General features: G+C 48.4%; 1 protein-coding gene across 1 annotated transcript; it reads right to left on the bottom strand.

Annotated features, from left to right (window-relative positions):
• Window positions 1-974: 974 nt before the first annotated feature.
• On the bottom strand, window positions 975-22680 carry LOC122383934. The gene is made up of 3 exons (XM_043370818.1): window positions 22321-22680; window positions 6430-7557; window positions 975-1866 (listed from the first exon to the last, which is right to left on the bottom strand). The coding sequence occupies exons 1-2, from the start codon at window positions 22678-22680 to the stop codon at window positions 7024-7026; spliced, it is 894 nt and encodes a 297-aa protein (XP_043226753.1). The 3' UTR covers window positions 975-1866; window positions 6430-7023.
• Window positions 22681-24060: the final 1380 nt, after the last annotated feature.

Below are 24060 nucleotides of genomic sequence, written 5' to 3'. Positions count from 1 at the left end.
CTAATACAACAGTCACCAGATAACACTACAAACACCAGTGTCCTAAAGTCTATCACGGAATACGGCCTAAAACGACCGCTCAACGCGGAACGCCAGAGATGGACTCACGTCTCAGCCTATCAACAATAAGAAATTCAACTAGAGTCCTCACTGCTCACAATATTCCGAGCGTACGCTCTGGGTAATAAATCTCAATAAGGTCGGATTCTGTTGCATGTTTTCGCATTCGTAGACATTTTTCTCCTTCAACCCACCGCAAAGTTAACCCTGATTGTTTAATCATGCTCGAATGATGGGTTACTCGCCAGGGAGTTGAGTGCCGAATCGAGCGTTGGCTCGTTCATCAAATCTAATGTAGGGGCCTTGCGGCTATTCAGAAGCGTAAAGCTGGTTCTTCCTGACACACCTGTTGCTAAAGTCGGCTGTTTCCACTTTGCCAAACCAATGTGTGGGGATATGGCGTGACTCGGGTCGGGGCAGAATGCAGTAAAATGCGATGAAACAGCCTGGAAAGAGGCGCTTTGCAGACTGGTGCTGAGACCTGAGTGCGGCCTGCTTTGTGACATGACTAGGTAAAGGTCCTATCCATCAGAACTCACTGATCCTGAACTAGGGTGCCGAGTGCTGGCATTTGCCGTGGAGTGAGTAAAAGGCTTTTGAAGTTGACCACGTTTGTTCAATACTGGTGCGGTGGCCAGGGGCGCGGGAACTACTTTCCGACTGGGGGGGGGGGGGGGGGGGGGCACACCATAATAGAGATTAACCTAGGGTACCCCCAAATCTAGTTTTCTCACCGGTTTTAGGCCACTTATTTTTCACCCCTCGGCTTTTTCAACAGAAAAGAAAACATTTGCAAAAAAAAGTGTGGTATTCCGTCTCAAAGCTGTGGGGGCACCGCCCCCACGGCCCCAGAGTTGGTGGGGCAAGCTGCCCCCACTGCCCCCCCCCCCCCGGCTCCCGCGCCTATGGCGGTGGCCGAAACGAAGCTCCAAGGGTCCGTTTTTAACCACTTGTCCTACGTAGAAGCTTATAAGACTATCATAATCTGTGATCAGTGGTGTCATATTCAATGGATGGATGTGATCGTAACAAATGCCTAGCCTGCACTCTGACTTGCTTTTATCTGCGCCGCACGTTTTCCCGACAAGGAGTAGCACAGTTTACTGTTGTGAGTCCGTGAGCCAATGGTTGCTCTTTTAATGGCTGTTGAGTGTGCCGTCTGGGTACCTTAACAAATAGTTTAATCAGTTGGTTGGTGTTAATTTGGGATAGCCGCAGCTTACGCGTAAATTGTCGGTGGGAAATCTAGCTATTCATGACACATTTACATCGACCGCCGATGCTCAACATTATTCCTAACACCATGTCCTCGCCCCGCTCACCCATCCTACAACAATATCACAGGTATATTTAACCGTGAATAAAAACACGCCCATAACCTCCAGGCCCAAGAGCAGCCCCGGCGGTATATCTAGGGCTTCTACGTAACATTACAACAGCCTGACAGTACCTCATACTTGAAGCCCGACTGACAATCACGTATCGAAATTCTGTCCAAGCGACGACTTCTCTGCATGTGGCAGACACAGCATAGTGCCTCCCATCCCGTGTCCAGTGACGCGTTCCTTATTTCTCCCGACCGCCTACACCGGGCGGGTGAAGGCAGCGCTCGGGCTGTCCAGTGTCCACAATTGGTTGGTGACAGCGCCCTGTCCTGTCCTGTCCTGTCCTGTCCTGTCCTGTCCGGCTGTTCCCGACCAGGCAGTCTGGGGATGTCGCATTTTCCCGCACGGCTGCTGTGCTGTGCTGTCCTGTCGAGACCACGGTGAGCTGCTCCGTCCCGCTTGGTTGTCGCCCGTCGCCAACCTGTAATTAAACCAGAGCTGCCTGAGGCGTACAGGCGACTTGTATTGGACAGAGTGAGGTCGGGAGGGAAGGAGGGAGGGGGAGAGAGAGAGAGAGAGAGAGAGAGAGAGAGAGAGAGAGAGAGAGAGAGAGAGAGAGAGAGAGAGAGAGAGAGAGAGAGAGAGAGAGAGAGAGGGCATGGGGCCATTATGCAGGATAGTGAAAAAGGGTGGGACCTATGCGCAATAATGCAAATGCCTTCCGTTTGGTAGATTTTCGTCCAGTTCATCTGTTTTTTTTTTTTGCGAGTGGTATCATTTATGTTATAGGTATCGCCTCAGCATGACTGATCATAATTCGTTTGTCGCATTCGTATGCTTCACTGAGTTCTGGTAGCTTGGATGTCTCACGGACACGGTACAAGTTTGTTATAACTCCCGGTTATCGTTTATATTTATGAGCCTAATTGGTGAACATCTGTGAGTTATCGGCCATTGCGATCGTTTGTCAGAGCTCGGTCATCGTTTGTGAGCTCTCGGCCATCATTTAATCACACTGTCTGCGAGGCGACGATCGGCCTATCGGGTAACGCGCGTCGCGTCATTTTCCGTATCCGTGTCATATTTCTGACAAGGCCTCGACTTTCAGTAGTGTCTCTGAGATCGAGCGCGGGAACGCATCAACGAGGCGGTGCTGCCCGTGGCGTGTCTCGTGTGAGAGCGTAAAGGTGATTTGTAGATCTTTGTGGACATTTTTGGACATTGTATTTTTGTGGACATATTTCACGGATTTTAAAGGGACCCTCCCACCTTAACATTAGTTTTGAGTTGAGATAGCCAAGTTTGCGGCCAGGCTCAGAAACCACCATTTATCCTGGTCGCAACCCCCGCAGCTTTATGGTATTCAAGAAATTTCTTCCCTTTACTTGCAGGGTGGGACCAGCTTGGTCCCTATCTCTTAACCATTACGGGAATCTGATGACGTCATCAGGCTTTCGAACGTCCGTCATTAAGTTTGACTAAAACGTTTTGTAGCACGCGGTGGTATATGCTATTTGCGCGCAACATCTGCCGCAAACGCCGCACTTCTAAAATAAAGTCGCTAGAAACAGCGGAGATCCCAAAAAGTAAACAAAAGTAAAAGTCTAATATCTTGAAAACCGGTGAATATTTTTCGGTGAAATTTGGTAGATATTCGTTTTCGCTCTTTCTGAACCGAGCGACATCACTTTCATGCCAATTCATAAACTTTTTTGAAGGTGGGAGGGTCCCTTTAAGTGAACCCAAGTGCGGCAAGGCATTATGGTTGCACGCTAAAGCCTGGCCAGTGGCCACATCAGCTGGGCAAGAGGCGAAACTTCATGATTATCGGCATTCTTCGTCAACGTAAGTAATTGTGAAAGCTAAATGTTTGACCAAATATGATTATATTTTATTATAGAATAATGAAACATTGGACAATGGTACCGACTGGTTTCGGCCTAGCATTTATTTGAGCCCGACCATCGGAATTGTCTTCCGATGATTTTAATACAGGCAATTTATTTATCAACAGTATTCGAACCAAGATTCGAATGTTTTCGAAGTCAACGGCAATCATTAAGTCTTCAGCAAGACAGCAAATCACCCGCTAAATTCACTTTGCCTCGGGACGGGACATCACAAAATAAAAAAGGAAAGAAGAAAGCAGGACTGACATCTTTTACCAGACCAGCGAAACTGCCCAGGGGCTTATCTGTTTGACCGACCAGAAGCCATTCAACCCCACTAATGTGAGATTTAAACCTCTGGCCTGACCCCTACCCTTTCACCTCGGACCACATTTGTCCCCCGTTCATCCTTGTCGTACGGAGCCGGGTATGCGCTCTATTTCATGATTACCGCGCTCCGTCGGACGGAGTCCGTGTGGGGAGTTCCCGTCTGGGCGCTGCCTGGGGACACCGTGAGTGGACCTCCTCTCTACCTGGCCGGCGCGCCGACCGCTGGATAATGCAGCCTGTGTGCCGGCGCGGCGGCCGCCGGCCGGCCGGGATGTCTTACAGCGGCGTTACATTGATCGCAGCTGGTGCCTATTGATTGCAGCGCGGCCGCGGGCCGTTCGGCGGCCCGGGAGGAAGTCACGGCTCCTCGGCGGGCGCACCTCCGCACACTCCGCACTCCGCAGCCGGGCGCACCTCCACTCCGCACTCCGCAGCGGGCGGGTGTCCGACGAGCAGCGGCAATTAGTCTCTGAGACTGAGAGCGAGCTGGTATGTGTGTCTGAGATGGAGGAAGGGGATGGAAAGAGAGAGGAAGAGAGAGAGAGAAGGGGGGAGAGATAAAGAGAGAGGGAGAGATAGAGAAGGAGAGAGGGAGAGAGAGAAGAGTCAGTTGCAATTGAAGCCGTCTCGTTTCCAAAGCAGGAATAGATGTAATTGGAAAAAGACGAACATAAAAGTAAACGTTGACTTCAGTGTCCTAAAAATAAAAGTAATTTATGTTAAAGGGACAGTATCATCGAAAAAAAAAATCAATGTATGGAGCTGATTTTTTTTTTACTAGCATTTCTTATTTTTCTGAATCAGAAAAACATAGTTTGAGGACCGAACTCGGTGAAAAATATTTTTTCATGAGCGAGTCATTTTCATGAGCGAACCACCACTACAAGCATGGCCGCCACTTTGGAAGCCTGCGAAATTACTACAGAACTGGCGCAGATAATACATTATTGACGCTACGCTTACGCGGCCGCTCTTCTGATTGAGTTGTCGTTAGGGAAAGGCAGCATTAGGTATTGCCCAGAAGATATCACGTGACAATATTTTCGTACTTGAAGCAAATGTGAAGTACTTTTAGCAGATCAGATGACGTCATACATATACGTCATACATTGGAGGGAGATTGTGATTCAAGCTGGAGGAATTCCTTTGTTGAGCCGCTAGAATCCGAAGGAAACAGCGGAAATTGCCTACGACTATTTAATGAATTTAACGGTGATGAATAAGTGCGAAAAACGTTTTGGCTTTATAAAATTTGATGAAATGACCAGGGTAAAAGTTTTATTACTGGCGGTCAATTCAAAACGGCGCTAACATTTAAACAGTGAAGATAGTGAAGCACGATTCAAAGTGTAGTACACCTTTCGTACTTTGCGCGGCGATAGCGGGATAACGGTGTGGAGCTTCGAGGATCGGTCCTCAGTTCCCGGACCAGAAAGGTGGGGCCTATGCAATGTCAAATTTCATCAAAATGGTGATACTGTCCCTTTAACGTACAATGTAGAAGGCTATTCATATCCACCTGCGCATATCTCCCGCATCGATGACTTACGAATTCAGAAAAAACCTACACATACTCATCCTGGCCTTAATTTATTTTTCAATTGATATAGCAGACATTCTTAGTAAATTATTTTAACCAGAAACAGATGAAATGGATCTCGAATTTTTGTACCGCTCCTTAGTCACTTGGTATTGGAGAGGGTTGGGGTTAACAATTACCGACAGCTGCTCCGCAGCGGTTTGGTTGGGGGCCCATCCCGTAGCCGTAGGGACGGAAGTGTTCCGGTGGGACAGCCCGCCCAGCCGCTCACCCTAGTGACATGCTCCAATCGGAGCCGACCTCCGGCCACGGGCTGCCTGTGAGGTGACCGTCAGCGCCTAACGTAAATGTGTACAGTAAAAAGAATAATGCCCCTTCCTTTGACATTCTTTAATGTTTTTTTCTTCTTCTTTGTGTTAACTTGGACATTTTGGCAAAAAAAGAGAAAGTTTACAGATACTGTGTTGGTGCTCATCTGTGCAGAGGGTAGATAACAGCCCACAAGATCACAAATCAGCCTGCACTCGACACTCCGCAGTGAGCCAACATATATTTAGTGAACGCATATATCGACACCTTTTTTCAACCCTTCAGCTGTTCTCTCGTGATTTTCCGACAAGTTGCATAGAAGCTTTCTAAAAATGTGCAGTCACCCGATTTTTCTCAAGTTTGTCTGTGTTGGCAGATGAAGCAATGCCAGAACAAGCCTACGAACACTCAAATTTAATCAAGATCGGTTGATTGGGCACTTTTTAAAAGGAATCTTTCGCGTTTCCTGGATATTTATGAGAAAACAGTTTGAAAAAGTGTCGATATGGCGTCACTGAGTGCATACATGCGTCACTTGGAGCACGTATGACGTCACTTAGGTCATGCATATATTAGTGGGGGCATATATGACGTCACTGAGGACATATGTGACGTCACTGAGGTCATATATGACGTCACTAGTTGTATATATGACGCACTGGTGAAAATGATCTAGTGTCTGGGGACAGTCACCAGTTGACTCAGAAAAACTTGTAAAATTGATTGATTATATGGAATAAGGTAGCTCATTCAAACAATTTTGTGACCTGAGCTTCTTTGACCAGACCTTTACTTAAAGCCACAAATATTTTCCCCTAACCGCCGCGTGATTCGAGCGGCCTGAGTAGGCCGAGATACGGATTCCCACCGCGCGACTGAGTGTTTGGTTATTTAACGAATTTACCGAGCGGGCTTAGAAGTTAATGGGCTTTGGCTAAAAGGAACAGAGAAGCAAGTATAATTGAACAATACTTACCATAGACGGCTGAGCTGCTGTTTTGAATAGTGCAGAATCCCGGGCAGAACCTCAATGTAGAAAGGCCTTGACTAATTGACCTGAGGAAGTGCGCCAGTCATCGCACACAGTTTTACTGCAGAGTGACTAGGGTGTACGAACACTTTGCTGGCCAAGGAGACCGGTGCATTCACTACACAAACGGGCATATTTTCATACGACGGTCCAAGCCTGCGGATTTCAGAGTCGGAAGCTAGTCCCCACATTAGCAGTGGCTCTCCCACGGCCGTTGGCACTGCTGGTCTATTCCTGAGACTCCAGCCAGTTTGGCAATCATTACTCAGAGACCGCCACCTCCGGAAGCGGCCGCTGCGTCTGCTTGGCGGCCTCAAAGGTCCCGGCGTCGGCACCATTCACTTTTAGCTCCGGTTCGTTGCGTATGACGTCAACACGAGTGACGTCATCACGTCTGGTCGCCGGCACTGATGCCGTACCGGCGCCGGCGCTCGTCGGGCGGCGACCGGCAGCGGTGACATCACCCATGTGTTTGGTGACGTCACTGGAGTGTTTGGTGACGTCACCGATATGTTTGGTGACGTCACCCGAGTCCTCGCGCTAGCCGTCCGAGTCGTGGTCAGCATCGTCCAGCTCCGCCTTGATGGGTGTGTTCAGACCGAGCACGATGCCGAGCAGCAGCACGAGCACCTGGAACACCACTGTCGAGATGAGCAGGTCGCGCAGGTAGAACAGGTCGCGCAGAAAGTCGTCAGTGACGAGCTGGCAGCCCCGCGACCAGAGCGGCGCGCGCGAGCCGTCCGCCAGCAGGTGCGCGCTGCCGGTGCACTGTGGCCGCAGCCGGCCGTGGCCGGAGGGCAGGCAGCGACACGAGGTGGCCAGGAGGGCGCCGCGCGCCGCGTAGTCGCGGTACGAGAGCACTCCGCAGCAGCCGCCCTGCTGCTGGAAGTAGTCGAGCAGGTGCAGCAGCCGCTGCTGGCCGGCCTGCGGGTCGGCCGGGGGCGGCTCGGGCCGCGCCGGGTACGCCGCCGCCCACTGGTCGAGCTCGGAGGACCAGTGCGCCGCCGACACGTTCGGGTGGTAGATGGTGAGCACCCGCTGGCCGAACTTACTCGGTCCCGTGTTCAGTGAGAACTGGCGGCACAGAGAGGCAACGTCAGGGGCTGTAACGCATCGGAAACGGGCTTGATATATGGTTCTTTTGTTTTGGCTGAATAATAAACATTACTTCTAACTAGAGTTGCAAAATTTCCCTACCGCACTACCGGCATGCCGGTAATTTTTCACTACCGCAGGTTTTTTCGTGGTATCTGGCATGTCTTGCCGGTAGCATGCCGGTATTTTTGATTTTGCACACAATAAAATTGTCAGCATATGATTCAAACTTTGGACACTAAGAGGCTATTGAATTGTAATAACAGCAATCTTAGCCACTGCAAAATACATTTTGTGGTAGAAGTTCCATTGCTAAGGGTAGGGGACAGGGGTAACACATGAACCTCAGCATTTCACAGGTTTGGCTCTAATTAGAATTGTCAAGAATCTACTATGTGGTCTATCAAAGGAAGACAAAGAATACTCAGTAAGTCTAATGGTAGGTAATGGACATAATACAATAACTAAAATAAATAAATGTTCATGACAACATTCCCTAGGCAAAAGGCAGAATGAGCCAGAATCAAAACAACACAAAACACTTTGTTTGGAAACTGGCCTTGAGACAGATGCCGGTAATTTGGCGGTTTTTTTGCTTGGGGCGTGGTAGCATGCCGGTATCCCAGAAAATTTTTGTGGGGCGGGGCGGTGCCGGTAGCAGCCCATTGGGAAAACTTTGCAACTCTACTTCTAACCCATTATTTTATCCCCTAACCCGTTTACTGCAGCATATATGAATTTCTTAGGTACGTGAGCCAACAGTCAGTTAACTTTGTTTATGCTTTGCCAAGTCATCCCTGTGCTGAAAGATCATTAGTACCCACTTCCGCTCGAGTGAGAGCGGCAGTTGGGACGAGCCGGGACATATTGATCTTCCGAGCACAGATGAGAACTCCTGGCGAAAACACACACCGGGCAGAAATGAATGTAAACAGGGTGCCTCGCCGACCCAGGAGAGCCCGTTTCACACCTCATGTGTACGGAACGGGGCTACTTGAAAGCCCAATCAACTGGGAAACCGATTACGGGACGGTAAACAACGTTACAAAGTGGTTGGTTAAATGTAGAATAATAAACAATATATGTTGTGCATCAGGTGCTAAGCGGAAGTTTCCGATCCCGATTCAAGTAGCCTGCAGGGCTGAGCAGAGTTCGTGCCTACAGAAATCCAACCCAAATAGTCCAGAGGGTAAGAAAACAACAAAATATGTAACAAGTTATACACGGTATTTGGTAAATCATGGCTGTAGCCTTTATTGTATGGGCACTCTGACTAGCAAAGGAGGTAGTTAGTAGTTACCCCATCTCCTCTGGACTTGAAAATGACAGCTGACCACTACCAGTCTACAGCTTTCTTTATTTAATCGGTCTATTCCGTTATGATTTGCTTAGCTGTCAGCTGTCTACGGCGTTTTTCACCATTGAATCATCGTGTTTCCGAGAAAAGGTGCGGCCTTTTCATATTTGCAAAGAAGTAACACTTCGCCAATGCTATGCAAAGCGATTAAGACGTTTTGGTCGTTAAAAACTCGATTATGAATATTCGCCTCTGTATAGTCGACTACAGAATGATGTTTCCACTCCTCAGAAGTATCAGTTGACTGGAGCGCTAAGTTGTGCCGTTTGTCGGCGCAATTAAGCGTGTCGATTGTGAGCATTGGGATAAAGCTATAATTTATGAACGTGTAAACGTGCGAGCCAAAGCCTCCGTCGTCCGATTTCATGGCCTCCTCGAAATGTCTGAACGCAGAGTCCGTGTGCCGGTCGGCAGCTCACAGGAGCTCTGGTCGAAGATGGGCGCTGAGCACTGAGCTGGCGATGCCGTGTCTCAATATACCCCGGTGCCGTGTCTCGGGCTGGACGCCCGGCTGGGAAGGCCGGCATTATCGGCCATGCGGCTACTCCTGCCGAAGCACGCGTCGCCCGGCCCCACGCTCCTCATGGAGCTGGATCGTGCGGGAATCAATACAAAACAGAGCAGGAGGTCGTGACCTTTGCCGCCAGGGAATCGACTCTCTCTCTCTCTCTCTCTCTCTCTCTCTCTCTCTCTCTCTCTCTCTCTCTCTCTTCTCTCTCTCTCTCTCTCTCTCTCTCTCTCTCTCTCTCTCTCTCTCTCTCTCTCTCTCTCTCTCTCTCTCTCTCTCTCTCTCTCTCTCTCTCTCTCTCTCTCTCTCTCTCTCTCTCTCCCTCCATTTTGTAAACTCTCAAAGACGCACGAACATTGACAGAACTGCACACAAGCACAAGTAGATACACAAATACATAGGTAATCCTCATAATTCTTCGCTTGATTTGCAAATAAACCCAATTTGACCCGAAGCTTTCGATGTCAGTGTGATACTAAGATGAAAGGTGAATCAGGCCAAAGGGAATGGGCCGTATAAACGTGGTTTCTTGTAGGGAAAACTTGGGTATTATCGGACGGGTAACTTCAAGCCATCGTAACATGAAGGTTATCATTTTTATGTAACTGGGAGTCATTTAAATATATGTAGAAAGCCCAAAACTTTGTTTTTAGAAAGTCTGCTGAGGTTCCGGTGTTGCGTTGGAGCGCAGCGATTTTTTAAAGAAAAAAAAATTCTTGGGTATTATCGGACAGCAGCAGCAAATTACGGACGGGCGTCCAATTGGATCCCAAGAGTCTTGATGTTGATATTGGTTCCCGAGTTATGCGTTGGCTTCTTGCTCTTTCGAACGCCACCTTCCGCGTGTCGCTCCGTGGCCCAGGAGCCGAGTTAGAAGAGGTGGGGGGGGGGGGCGGAGGGGGTTCAAACACCTTCCCCCATGGGGTAATATCGGATGGGTGTGCGATAATAACAAACACGTAGGCCGTTCAAAATGCGGCAAAATGGGAGCAACAAACACATTGAACACAGATAGTTGGCCCATAATCGATAACAAAAGTGTTCAGGTAAGTGGAAAAGGTACAACTTGGCAGTTACAACTTCTTTATCTCTGCGATAACAGGTAATTAATAAGTTGTATGGATGGAAGGACAAATGGCGATTATCGTAAAACAATTATGACAGCATGGCGGCAAACTGCCTGCGAGAGGAGGTGGTGACAAAGGAAATCCAGCGCTACCTTTCTTCCAAATAAAATATTTGCGTATGCACCTGGGGGAGAGTTCAGAAGATAACTGCCTATCCGATATTATACCTACTGGCCGATATTACCCAACTTTCCCCTACCTACTCTGTGTCGTTTTTGTTTGTTGATGTTTTGGTGCAAGCTGTGTACACGACCAAACTTAGAAGATTGTGCAGTGTGCACTATGGCCTTGTGCACTCATGGCCCAATTTCGAGACTTGACAGTGAAAATTTGCAGCATTTCCCGCTCGCCCGATTATGACCACACAATCAAAATGCAAAAACAGCGCGTCAGCAGTTCACTTGGTGTAAGGTATCGGTGGTCGCACGTGCTAGTCGTCATCGCTTAGGCGGAAACATCAGCGTGTGCATTTGCAATATTGGTCTTGGCGCTGCAGGCGACTGAGAAAGCCTCAATGCAACACGTCACGGTTGCCAGTTTTGATCTGATGATGGATCACGACCTGTTCAAAAGGAACCTGGGACCAGGATTAGCATCAGTCGAGCATGAATCGAGCCTTCATATCATTTCTGCGATGGAGGTCGTATCATCACATGAGTTCTAGAAGCAACTATGTAGGCAATAAATTCCCTTTGAAAATCAGATACCTATGTTTCTACATTTAGAAGAGTGCGTGGGTCAAAAGTTCGGCAAAGCTGTCTCAGCAGTATTCCAAGTGATAAAGTAATTAAAAGCATTCGAAATTTATATTGTACCTAACCCAACACAATACCCAACACATGGTTTTCAAAATACGTGAAATTTTTTAGAGCTAAATCTGTTTTTAACTACTGGTACCTCATGTTCTTTTTGAAATAAACAATAGCCATCTTTGGTAGCGATATGCGAAATCTTGCTTTGCAAGACCACAGAGGATTTCTAAAATACACTCGTAGAATGATGTACGTACAACTGGACGACCTGACGTAGTCAGCGGCAAATGACGCACCAGAACAAGAATGTCTCTGCGACATGACTGGCGGCCGCGGTTGTGCATGTGCAAGCGAAGCGACTGCATTGTGGTGATGCAATAACAGTGTGGCCATATTCGGAGGTGCATGATAGAGGGGCGACATGTTTATGACGGAGCCGGTGCAAATTGTGTCAGACGGCCGTGCGATAGCGTGCGATACTCTTTGAAGCGTTCTGACCGCTCATATGCGCCACTCGGTCACGGTGGTGTCGCCATTCTGTTCCGTGATTCATATGTGCAGAAACCGATCAAAGTCCCTCTCTCTGACGATCCAAACTGTAAGCTAGAATCGCTCTGGTCACTGTTTACCTGGGATAAAAATCGTAGATTAATCATTGCCGCTTTGTACCGCCCGCCTCGTCGCACCGTCGCTGCACTTGATGCCGACTTCACTCTTTTAGAGCAGCAGTATCAGCATGCTCTGATTCATTGCCCAGAGTGTGACGTAGTGCTTGCCGGAGATTTAAACTGTGATTGGCTTGCGGCTGGACCCTCGAAGCGAGCTCTCAGCGACTTTGTATCTAAATATTCTATGTTTCACCACATCAACGAACCGACATTCTCATCCGGCTCTGCCATAGACGTCATCATCACTAACCGAGAGATCGTAGCTCGAAGGGGAACTCGTTTTTGCCATTTTAGCCCTCACCTTTTTACTCGTGTACTGATCAGTGTCCCTCGTTTTCGTCTCAAGCCACGCGTCGTGCAATGTCGTTCTTTTAAACGCTTCAACATGCAGTCTTTTGATGCGGATTTACTAGCTGTCGACTGGTCCTGCGTCTTTGCAGCCTCAAACATTTCTGATGCATGGTCTCATTTTATTCGTCTTTTCGCCCCCATTGTTCAGCGTCACGCCCCTGTCCGAACTGTGAAGCTGCGCAACCCCTCCGCTCCCCCCATCTCGGACGACACGCGTCAGCTTCTGGCTGACCGCGCCCGAGCGCTGCGCCTGTGGGGTCGCGGGTCTGATAGATACCGGGAGGCGAACCGTTTGGCCCGCGCTGCCTTCAGAGCGGACAAGCGGCGCCATATCGGACACCGCGTGTCTCAGCAGGGACGTGGGTCTGTCTGGCGCTGCGCGGCTGACATCTTGGGCAGTAAAAAGACAGCGTGCACGATACCACCTACCATCTCCGCCGAACAGATGAACGAATTTTTTGTCCATGTCGGCCCACGCGTTGCCGCCGAGCTCGCCGCGCAGGGTCCGCCCCCCTCACTTCCCCCGCGACTGCCCAGGGTGGGAGCCTGCGCCTTCCGGCTACATCCGATCACGCTCAGCACCCTACATGCCATCATCAGCTCCATGAGCAACTCCCCGTCCCGCGGATCTGACGGACTTTGCATTCGGACCATCAAGCTATCCTTCAACGCCATCAGTCACGTCCTCCTCCATATCGTCAACCTCTCCCTCATCTCCAATATCTTCCCGGAATCCTGGAAGCATTCCCTCGTCCATCCCATCCACAAGTCCGGTGATCCTGCCGATCCTTCCAACTACCGTCCTATTTCTATCATCCCAGTCCTTGCCAAAATAGTGGAGCGGGCAGTTCAGCGCCAACTCTACTACTACCTTTCCTCCAACCATCTCCTCTCCCCAACCCAACATGGCTTCCGTCCGCAGCACTCTACCGAGACCGCCCTCACGTGCGTCACCGACAGCATCCTTGCTGCTACAGATTCTGGCCTTCTCTCCATTCTTTGTCTCATTGACCTTAGCAAGTGTTTCGATGTTATCAGTCATGCTAAATTGCTCGAAAAACTCCAGCTGCTGGGCGTCGACACATCCTGGTTTCAAAATTATCTCTCCGGTCATTCGCAGAGTGTAAGCCTCACTTCCTCTGATGGCCGCGTCAAAATCTCACCTCCTCTACCCATCAACCAGGGCGTTTTTCAAGGTTCTAGCCTCGGCCCTGTCCTCTTCTGCGCGTTTGCCAACGACCTGAGTTTGTACGTCTCCGATGGACTGGTTATCCAGTACGCCGATGACACCCAGGTCTTGGTTTCCGGCCCTAAATCTGCTCTTCCAGCGCTTGCATCGCGCATGGAAAGCACCCTTTCCTCTCTTGGCAACTACTTCCTTGCGAACGGCTTAAAGGTTAACGTAAACAAATTCGAGCTCATCACTTTTGGTTCTAGACAAAATTTGCGCAACCTCCCGACGATTAAAATCAGATATCAGGACACGTGCCTGACGCCCAGCACTGAGGTCAAAAATCTTGGTGTGGTCTTCGACCAGCACCTGTCATGGGACGCGCATGTGAGGGCTGTCTCGCGTAGATGCTGCGGCATCCTCGCAACACTATCCCACCTCCGCCACTTCCTTCCTCCTGACACCCTTCCCGAGATAGTCACCGCCCTGGCCGTCTCGCACATCCGCTATTGCCTCTCTGTTTACGGCAGCGGCAGCGCTGGCAACCTCGCAACCATCCAGAAGCTGCTCAACTTTGCGGCTCGCGTGATCGCGGGAAAACGAAAGTTTGACCGCGTGTCAGCTGTGCGAGACAGGCTGGGGTGGCTCGACTCGTCTCAACTCTTCCAATACCAATCCCTCTGCCTCCTTGACAAAGTCCTCTCCTCTAGCCAGCCCGAATGCATCGCCCGTCAGGTCTGCCTCAACCGGGACCATCATGGCCATGTCCGGCACACCAGACAGGACGATCTCCTGCACGTGCCACCCATCCGTTCGGAGGCGGGCCGGCGACGGTTTGTATACCGCTCTCCCCACCTCATGAACGATCTGCCCATGTCGGTGCGGAACCAGCGAGGTCCGCGGTTCAGGCGAGCCCTGAAGGCCCACCTACTCTCGAGACGAGACACGTGATGAACGCGTTTTTAATCATGATGCCGTGCAGGTGATGTTTTTTATCCTGAGCTATATGTATATTTTAGGTTGTGTAACATCGTGAGTGTGTATTTTACCCTGCATGTTATGATCCGATTTTATTGACGTGAAGGCCATAATAGCCACTTGTCTTGTGGATGGCTCTTTAATAAACTACTACTACTACTACTAGCTGCACTGATAGCCCGGCATATTGACGCTAACCCGTCACTGTAGCTCATTATATGAGACCACGCGAGCGGGAGGCATTTTAGATTATCATTTATCTGGATGAGTCTAGCCCGGTTGTCAGGTGATAAGTGTACCTAAGTGAGAAATACATTAAGTTTATTTACATCCTGTCTCGATAATTCCCTTCATTCCTGAATTTTACTAAATTTTTGTTTCCTTGGATTCGGAACAATGTAAATATCTAAGCAACTATTGTTGTTGCCTTCTTGCCAGCAGTTATTGCATTTTCGTATCTTTCATTTTGTACGTCATCCGCGCATCATTCAAATTATTACATGCACCCAGCTGGGACAGGAACATGGTATGTCAGACTCAGCACCTTCCTACACATCTGTCGTTGTTATGAGACAGAGAGACAACTACACAGACATATCATTGAACGGAATAACAATGTAATTAGATTTCCAGGACACGAGTTTTTTTTTAATAAATTTAGTCCAAACCTTTTGATGGGAAGGATTCACAAGGACAGAGCCACCGCTAAGCGAAGCTAAGCTTGTTGCGATGACCCTGCCCTCTACCCTCCGATCGCGCAATTCCGATTCTATGGCAGAATTTAGAGTCCAAAGTTTAAAGGGACACTCCCACCTTAACATTAGTTTTGAGTTGAGATAGCCAAATTGGTGGCCATGGCCTGCAAATACCGGTTTGGGCACTCACAACATCGAAAAATGCTTTAATTCGAAGATATGGAATTTCAAACTTGCAGTTTTCGGATTCTAAGGGGCTAATGCATTGGAATGCCCCATTAGAATTTGTGACGTCAGCGGAGATCTAACGATTTTTAAATCTTAGACTAAAACCATCGTTAACACGTGGTGGTATACGCTGCTTTGCGCGCAACGTCTGCCGCACTTTAAGGCTGCCAAATTATTGCTTCCAAATAAAGTCGCTAGTAACAGGGGAGATCCCAAAAAGTAAACAAAAGTAAAAGCCTAATATCTTGAAAACCAGTGAATATTTTTCGGTGAAATTTGGTAGATATTCGTTTTCGCTCTTTCTGAACCAAGGGACATCACTTTCATGCCAATTCATTAACTTTTTTGAAGGTGGGAGGGTCCCTTTAACGTGCGCACAAAGCCGCGCACGGCCGGTCCCCTCGCTGACTTCGCCTGGCTACGGCCTGCCACCAACCGCAACCATACCTGTCAGGAGGCCCATAAATGTCGAGCGCCCGTCGCGCTTCGAACCCGGACTGTCATAACCGGGAACGCGTGCTCCCACCACGCGGAGTCCAACGCTCTAACCAACTGAGCTACGGGACCGGCATAAGTTTCTAATGTCAGCAGGCTATATCGCCTTTCTTTGAACTCGGACATTGGAGAAAGACAGTTCAGATATAGCATTGTGATCTGAATAGAAACCTTACGTCCCTATCGGCACTAAGGAATGCTGCTCTTCTCTCCAACGACATTATAGAAAGAATTGGACGTATGAATAGAGATAAAAGCAAAATGGAAAGGATCGACAATACGTTGATTCTGAAGCACTTACGCTAAAGCGCTTAAAAATTCCGACAAATCTACTAAAGTTTATTGAAAAGAAAAATACGTTGTTGGCTATTCTTAATTGTAATAACTATGTATATCATAGTTGAGAACATGAGGAATGTATATCTCCAAGAGAACCTGACGCGACGCAATCAGGAGATCATGTTCGCGGCCCGAGAGCTGCGCCGAAAGAAGAAGCTGTGGGCCGTCTGGACTGACAGCTGCATCATGAAGGTGCGGGTCCGAGAAGGCAGCCCAACCATCAGGATAACCAGCATGGACGACCTCCTCAAGGCGGCTGGAGTCGACGACGGCAGCCAGAAGTAAGTAACCGGTGACAAAGTAGGTACCTCAGCTGCCGGAGGTATCCGGCCCACTCGCGCAGACTAAGGACTCTTCCCGAGGTCGTGAGTGGAGCGTCGTGAACAGTCGTGAGCGATTGATTTTGAGTCGTGCTCGTGTTCCCTGAGTCGTGACCTGTCAATCACAATCAGTGCTGCGGTGTTTGGGAGGTTCCTTTAAGAAGAAGAAAGTTTTCCTTTGCGATCTGGCAGCATTTGGCTGCGCGGTTTAACAGACAAACGTGGCGCAGCGGCGAAGATGATGCTGCGAAGGTGAAAGTGTTTTGAAAGTGTTGTGAAAATGAAAGTGTCTATTTTTAGAAGCGTGGTAATGAGTTCCTTATTGTCTGCATACTATAGTTTTTGTGCACAGAACGTGGAAGCTATGTAAGTAACCTGAGTAACAAGGTTTTCATGCGCCTGCAGCATTTACGGTGAAATGCTGGTGTCTGTATGGGCTGCAGGGATGCAATTAGGTAGGTAGGTATTCAGTGATCGTTCTTGTTCTTATAAGCATCACACGATGTATTGATGATCAGCAAATAAGCAATGCATAAGTTAAGTTTTCTGAAGCTGGTCCACTTGATCAAGGTTTGTGTTGGTTTTCATGCTGACGCACTTCATGCTGCTTCTCGCGTGTAGGCCAGGTCCTTTGTAGACTGGGTCCGCTTCATGCTGCTTTTTGATCATAGGCTAGGTTCTAACCAATAACTTCTGCCCGTGAGGGGTAGTGCTCGCTTGAACTGAGTCAACCTACAGGTTTGATTAAGGGGAAGCTTCTGTGGCAGAGTATGACGAATTGGTGAACTGCATGTAGATTGTAGGTACTGACCGCCCTCACTGCACCGCCCGGCCCGCTTGCTTGTGGCTGTGTCTGTCAGTCGCCAGTCACCTAGGCTAGGTACAGTAAATTCTTCCATGGGGAATATCAGAATAGCAGGTGATGAAAATTCTGGTCCCTGCCCCGGCTCCCTGCTGTCGCCGCTGACATGTCCTCCCTCACTCCTCAACTTCTCCCATGTTAATGTTAATTCTATCACTTCTGACTGCCGACTAGACGAGCTCTCTCAACATACATTGACTCATAACATTGATGTGCTATGTGCCACCGAAACTAAGTTAGATGCCAATGTTCACCCTTCCCTTTATGCCCTTGACCATTTTCACTCACCTTTTGTTAAACACCGTAACAGGCGCGGAGGTGGAGTGGCTATTTACGTTAAGGACAGCATTCCTACTAAAAGACTATCCGATCTTGAGGTTGGTGATTTTGAACTAATCTGGTGTAAACTCAGCATCAAAAATCACACCATACTTGTGTGTTGTGCATATGTGCCACCTCATATCTTAGCTGACCAGTTTTTAGATTTCTTGGACGCATTCAATGAGGGGTTTGCTCAGGCAAAATCTCTCCCACACTCCCAGATTATAATCATGGGAGATTTTAATCTTGGAAACACTTACCTTTTACCAATGTACTCAAATCACAGTCCCGTAACAGGATTTGAAAAACGTTTTGAAGAGGAATTGATGTCTCTCCAGTTGACTCAGCTGATTACAGAGCCAACACGTGTAGACCAAGGAACTGGAGTGGCAAACTTAAGGGACTTGGCCATTGTTTCTGATCCCACCCTCATAACCAGTAGTGGCACTCTGCCTCCCTTTTCAAGCATAGACCATTTCCCTCTATTCATTTCCCTGAATTTTACCCAGCCTACTGACTACAACTATGACAGGGAGTTTTGGGACTACAGCCGACTTGACTCTGACAAACTCTGCTCAATGCTTTTAGAAACAGACTGGAATAGTGTTCTTGATGGAGATGTAGACCAAGCAACAGCAAATTTTACAGATGTCCTCCTTTCAGCTGCCAGAGCTTCCATACTATGCAAAAAAGTAAAAGTCAAAAGCCAGGATAAGCCGTGGATAACATCAGGGTTGAAAAGAGAGACACGCAAGAGGGATAGGCTTTTTAGGACAGCACAGGCCACTCAATCAGACAATGACTGGTTGAAGTGGCGTATTCAGAGAAATCACACAACAGCCTTAAACAGACGACTAAAATCTGAATTCTGAACACATGCAGAAGGAAGTCAACAAACTTCTTCTTAACAAAAAAGACCCCCATAAATATCACCAAATTTTGAAAAATATGACTGGGACCAGCAAACAACTAACCATTCCACCCCTTATGGGAACAGAGGGAACACTAACAACAAATGATTTGGAAAAGGCAAACACACTTAATTTTTATTTTGCACAACAAACTCATCTTGACACATCAAACCTAACTACCCCACAGATCTCACCCAACCTCACTGGTATCCCAATCCTCAATCATATTCAGGTGTCAGCTCCAGATGTTTTAAGAGCTTTAAATTCCTTGGATGCAAACAAATCTACAGGGCCTGATAAAATTCCAAGTAAACTTTTAAAGCTCTGTGCTGTACTTATTTATGAACCTCTGACGAAACTTTTTAATAAATCCCTCAGCTCAGGGTACTTCCCTACAATCTGGAAACAGGCCAACGTTTCTGCCATTTTCAAAAATAAAGGTTCAAACTCAGAACCCACCAACTATCGCCCAATTAGTCTTTTATCATGCACTTCCAAAATTCTTGAAAAACTAGTTTTTAAGGAGATATACAAACATCTATCGGAAAATGACATCCTTTCCGATAAGCAAAGTGGCTACCGGCCAGGCCATAGTACCCAAATGCAGTTGATTTATCTCTCACACAAATTATTTTTATCACTGGACAACAACGAAGATTTTACTGCCGTGTACCTTGACATTTCAAAATATTTTGACAGAATCTGGCATGAGGGTCTTTTATATAAGTGCAGAGCGCAGTGTGGCATTTCTGGAGCCATTTTGGAGTGGTTAAAATCTTATCTTACTGATCGAACACAAAGAGTGCGAATAGGAAACACATTCTCTGACTGGCAGAAGATTAAGGCTGGCTGCCCCCAGGGGTCGGTCCTCGGACCCCTTTTAGCCCTTATTTACCTTAATGATCTATCTAATTTAACTGAAAACCAAATTTTATTCTTTGCTGACGACACCTCTCTTTATTCCTCTCACCCGCGAAATTCACTCGAACACCAGCAGTCTCTCCAGCGCGACCTCGATGTCATCAAACAGTTCGGCGATAAATGGGGAATTCATTTTAGCCCACAGAAGACACAGCAGCAGACATTCACCACAAGACAAGACACACAGACACTACAGCTGACTTTTGGAGGTGAACGGATCCCAACTTCATCTAGCCACACACATCTAGGACTGACGTTCTCGACTGACTTACGCTTCCACGAACATGTGAACAAAGTTGTAACTAAAGTAAATAGAGCACTTAGCCCTATCTATCCTGTCGCTAAATACTTGCCAAGACAAGTATTGAATGACATTTATTTTACTTACATTCGACCACTTTTCGACTACTGCGACATAGTGTACGACGGACACCTGACGACTTCAGACATCTTCAGACTCCAAAAACTACAGAACAGAGCGGCGAGACTAGTGACTGGTGCCCTTTACAGATCTCCAACTGACAAGTTGCATAAGGACCTGGGGTGGGAAACACTGACGACAAGACGACTGACTCACAGACTGACATTTTTCCATCAACTCCGCCATCCACCGCCATCAACTCCTGCCTATGTAACAGACCTAATCACGCCGACGCGCCAGGACTCGACTCAACGCAACCTCCGCACCTCATCACTGCTCACGCTCCCGAAAAACCGCCTATCCTGTTTCCAGCGATCCTTCATCCCTGAAACTACCAGATCCTGGAATTCCCTCCCCGAACATATCCGTCAGATCCGATCACGCTCTAAGTTTTCCAATGAAGTAAGACAGCACTTCTGTCCCCAGCCCAACCCTTTCTTCTCCTCAGGATCCAAGCTAGGCAACACTCTCCACACTAGACTTCGTTTGCACATGTCCACCCTAAAAGCACACCTCTTCACAGTTTTATCTAAGGACACCCAAGATGCGGCCTGTCAGTGCGGTCATCCTTGGGAGGACTCACGTCACTTTATGCTGCACTGCCCTCTTTACGCTGACGAACGGACGCTTCTTTTTAACTCTGTCTCCACTGTATTCCACGACTTTGACGCTTTTTCTTTTAGAAGACAACTCGAAATTCTCCTAGAGGGTCAAGGTATTGGCGGCGGCGGCGGCGGGGAGCTGGTCAGGGCCATTCAAAATTATATCATTGGCACTGGTAGGTTCATATAAAAAGCACGCTTTTGGAAGTAATTTCTCTAAGCATAAAAAAGGCGGACTGGCGACGGGCGGCTCTGCTTCTGGTCTGCTGGCTGGGCGGTCGGGGGCGGTGGTCGTGCCTCCTACCTTGTAGGGAACTGGGAGAGGTGCTTAGAGATAAGCGCTTGTCGCTTCTGCACCAATCCGTGTAAATGTATGACTGTGAAAATGCTTCTATAAATAAAATATGAATCAATCAATCAATCAATCAATGACGATATTATGGATCTTACATACGTATCGATTTTCATATACATCCAATGGCAAACCGTGATTTCAGTTGGACATTGGTCTTGGTAATCTCCTTTATTGCATTAGTTCTTCGTGACCGACCTTTCTGTGTTGCTACGGCCTACGGCCATGTTGGTTTTGATCCGAGATCGTTATGCCAGCGATGTACCCACCCCTGCTCTACATACATATATTTCTGCACTACGATACAGTTTCGGTGGGCCGTACTGCTTATTATAAGTCTACATGAGCGATTTAAAGATGGTCATTACTCATTGGTCAATCTTGTTATGTTGTTATCAATCTTGTTCCCAATTCAAGCCTTGGGTAAACAAAGAGACCATAATACGAAGACACCGGTTAAGAATGGTCAATATGAGAAATGATCTGGATGCTCAATAGATCGGAAGTTTTTATCAACTGCATTTTTTCTGTATACGAGGTCTTCATCAAACACTTAAATAAAAAAAAATAGTCGGCTCAATTCATGCATTTTTTAAACAAGTAGTTCAGCAATTAAACGACAGCTGGTATTGACAATTTACAAAAGACGTCTTTTTTTACCAGCGGGCGGTTGACTATTTTTATCTCGTACCGACGCATTTTTTTCTTTTGCGTGCCTAATGATGATATCGTTAGGTTGTCATATGGATGGGTATTGGGTATGGGTCAATTTTGCTATTATTGTTACTATATATATATACATATGCAACGATATAGAATCTGAATAACGAAGTAACTAGTTAGACCTTAGACGTTTTTAAAGTTTGAACTAAGTAAATGGTTAATCAAATTTCAAGGGTTAAGAGATAGGCTGAATGACTTCTTTCTCCAAAATTTATATTGAATGTCGGAATAAATCAAACGACTGATGGCATCTTTTAAAACGTCAGACATACTTAAAGCTGCAAATTGCTTAATGTTTATAAAAAAATGTAGCCGTTATGTTTTATAGTAGCCGTTACATATGCACGTTACTTCACATATTTTGTTTGTCGCAAACCATTACCAATTCAGTGGGGAATACGATAAACGACATTCAATTTGTCTACAGTCGCGAGCGAAACAAACTGCAAAGTTGTTGAACAATTATATGTAACATTTATGTAGCCTCTGCTCAGCCAAAAGTCACAAGAGCGATGCAATGTCCCAAATTTCAGGTTCCCACTCCCAAGTGTCCCTGATCTCTTGTCCCGCCTCACACCCACAGTGACAAAAGACTTCTATCCCTCCACTCCCATTGATGGTTCGTCGGCCAGGGTCTCACCTTGCTGGACATGAGTATGCCGACGGCCAGCACGTTCAGGATGATGAGGCTGGCGAGGAAGGCGGCGCTGGCTAGCACGGCCAGCTTGCTCTTGGCGACCACGCCGTAAATGAACGTCAGCACTACAAACACGGTGAGCAGACCGACGGCGACGATGTTGAGGAAGGCCGAGTTGACCTGCTTCTCGGACTCGAAGAGCGGCAGGTGCGTGTAGGTGTAGAGGGACGTGATGGTGAAGTACTCGGTGGCCGCCTGCAGTGCCACCCAGGCTGCGAACGCCGCGTAGAACACGGCGCGAAACCAGAGCGGCGGCGACACGGGATGGAGCAGGTGGGTCGTCACCGACACGTTACGATGCATCGCGACGGAGGCGACGGGAGGGGCGAGGAAGACACGATGCTCCTGAGGAGGAAACACTTAGGATGAACGGCAGCTGGTGAGGCTAGGAAGGTGCGAAAAAAGAGGACAGAAGCGGATATTTACGGGTCCGAACTGGGACGTTTAAAATTCACCGCCCATCGCCAGTCCCTCACTCACTTGTTGCTTCACTCGTGTCCGTCACAGCCACACCGCCCCGGCCGCTTACCGCTCGTATTCCCCGCTCTCCCAGCGACTCCGCTCGGCCACCCTAACGTCCAGCGAGCCCCAGCACCGGCGAGTTCCTCAGCCCTCTCTCCACCTGTCTCCGAGGCCCCGAGGCGGCGAGGACGCCAGCGCGGCGGCCGGCTCGCACGGCGAGTGGCGTCGGTCTCGACGGCGCGCTCTCGGCTCACCTGGGCGTCGCGTCGGCTCCGCCCTCGGCCGACGGGCAGGTCGTCGTTGCCGACGGGCAGGTTCGTCGCTGCTGACGGCCGGCCGAGGAAGGCCATGGCCAATCAGTCACGGTCGTCGGCTGAGCTCCGATAGTTAGCGTCGCGTCCGTCGCCGACGGCCGAGGGAGCGCTGACCGTGACCGTCAGTCCTGCTGGGATCGGTCGTCGCCCGTCGGTCTTCGATCCCGATGTGCTGTTGCTGTGCGGGCTTCGTGCTAACTATAGTAGATGTCACAAAGCTCGTTAATGGTTTTGTGGGGCCATGTGGCATCTGCTGTTTCTTCTTGACAGCTTCTGAACTTGCATTGAGCGGTGATGGCTGTTGGCCAACCTATATTGCTGATAAATAAGCCACACGCAAACAACATGTCAATTATTTACAGCTCCGAGTTACGAAAACCTACTTTCATCGTCTCAGCTTGCATGTGGCTTCAAGTCACGGCGGTCTTAAGTCTCAGCCAGTTGGACAGTCTAAATCCACCCGGGCGTCCATTTTCCGCGCCGGCCCGGTCTGCCGGGTCGTCTGTCAGAGTCAGAGTGGGGCCTAATTTCGGCTAATCTCGCGCCAGTCGGCCACAGGTGACATACTCGGCTCGTGCGACCTCCGACGCCACGCCGACCGCGGCGCCGGCGGCTCCGACTTACGGCTCCGACGCAGTGGGTGAGTGTCTCTACGGGGTTACGACTGTGTCAGAGTCCGGTGAATTGGCGGCAAAACATCGCCATATTCTAAGCATTCCAGGCTCTAACCATCCCCTCTCTGCAAAATTACTTCGTTTTTTTTAATCTCAGTCCCACGCACAAGGGGGAAAAGCTCAAAAAATTGAGCGCTCAAAAAATTGAGCGGGCCCCATTATGAAGGAATAGGCGAAACGATGGTAATTTAAAATGCCTTTAGCGTCACACTACGGCAAATATCGTATCCAAA

This window comes from Amphibalanus amphitrite, unplaced genomic scaffold (genome assembly GCF_019059575.1).
Source record: "Amphibalanus amphitrite isolate SeventyFive unplaced genomic scaffold, NRLGWU_Aamphi_draft 000177F_arrow, whole genome shotgun sequence".
Lineage (NCBI taxonomy): Eukaryota > Metazoa > Arthropoda > Thecostraca > Balanomorpha > Balanidae > Amphibalanus > Amphibalanus amphitrite.
This window is presented reverse-complemented; position numbering and strand designations above follow the sequence as displayed.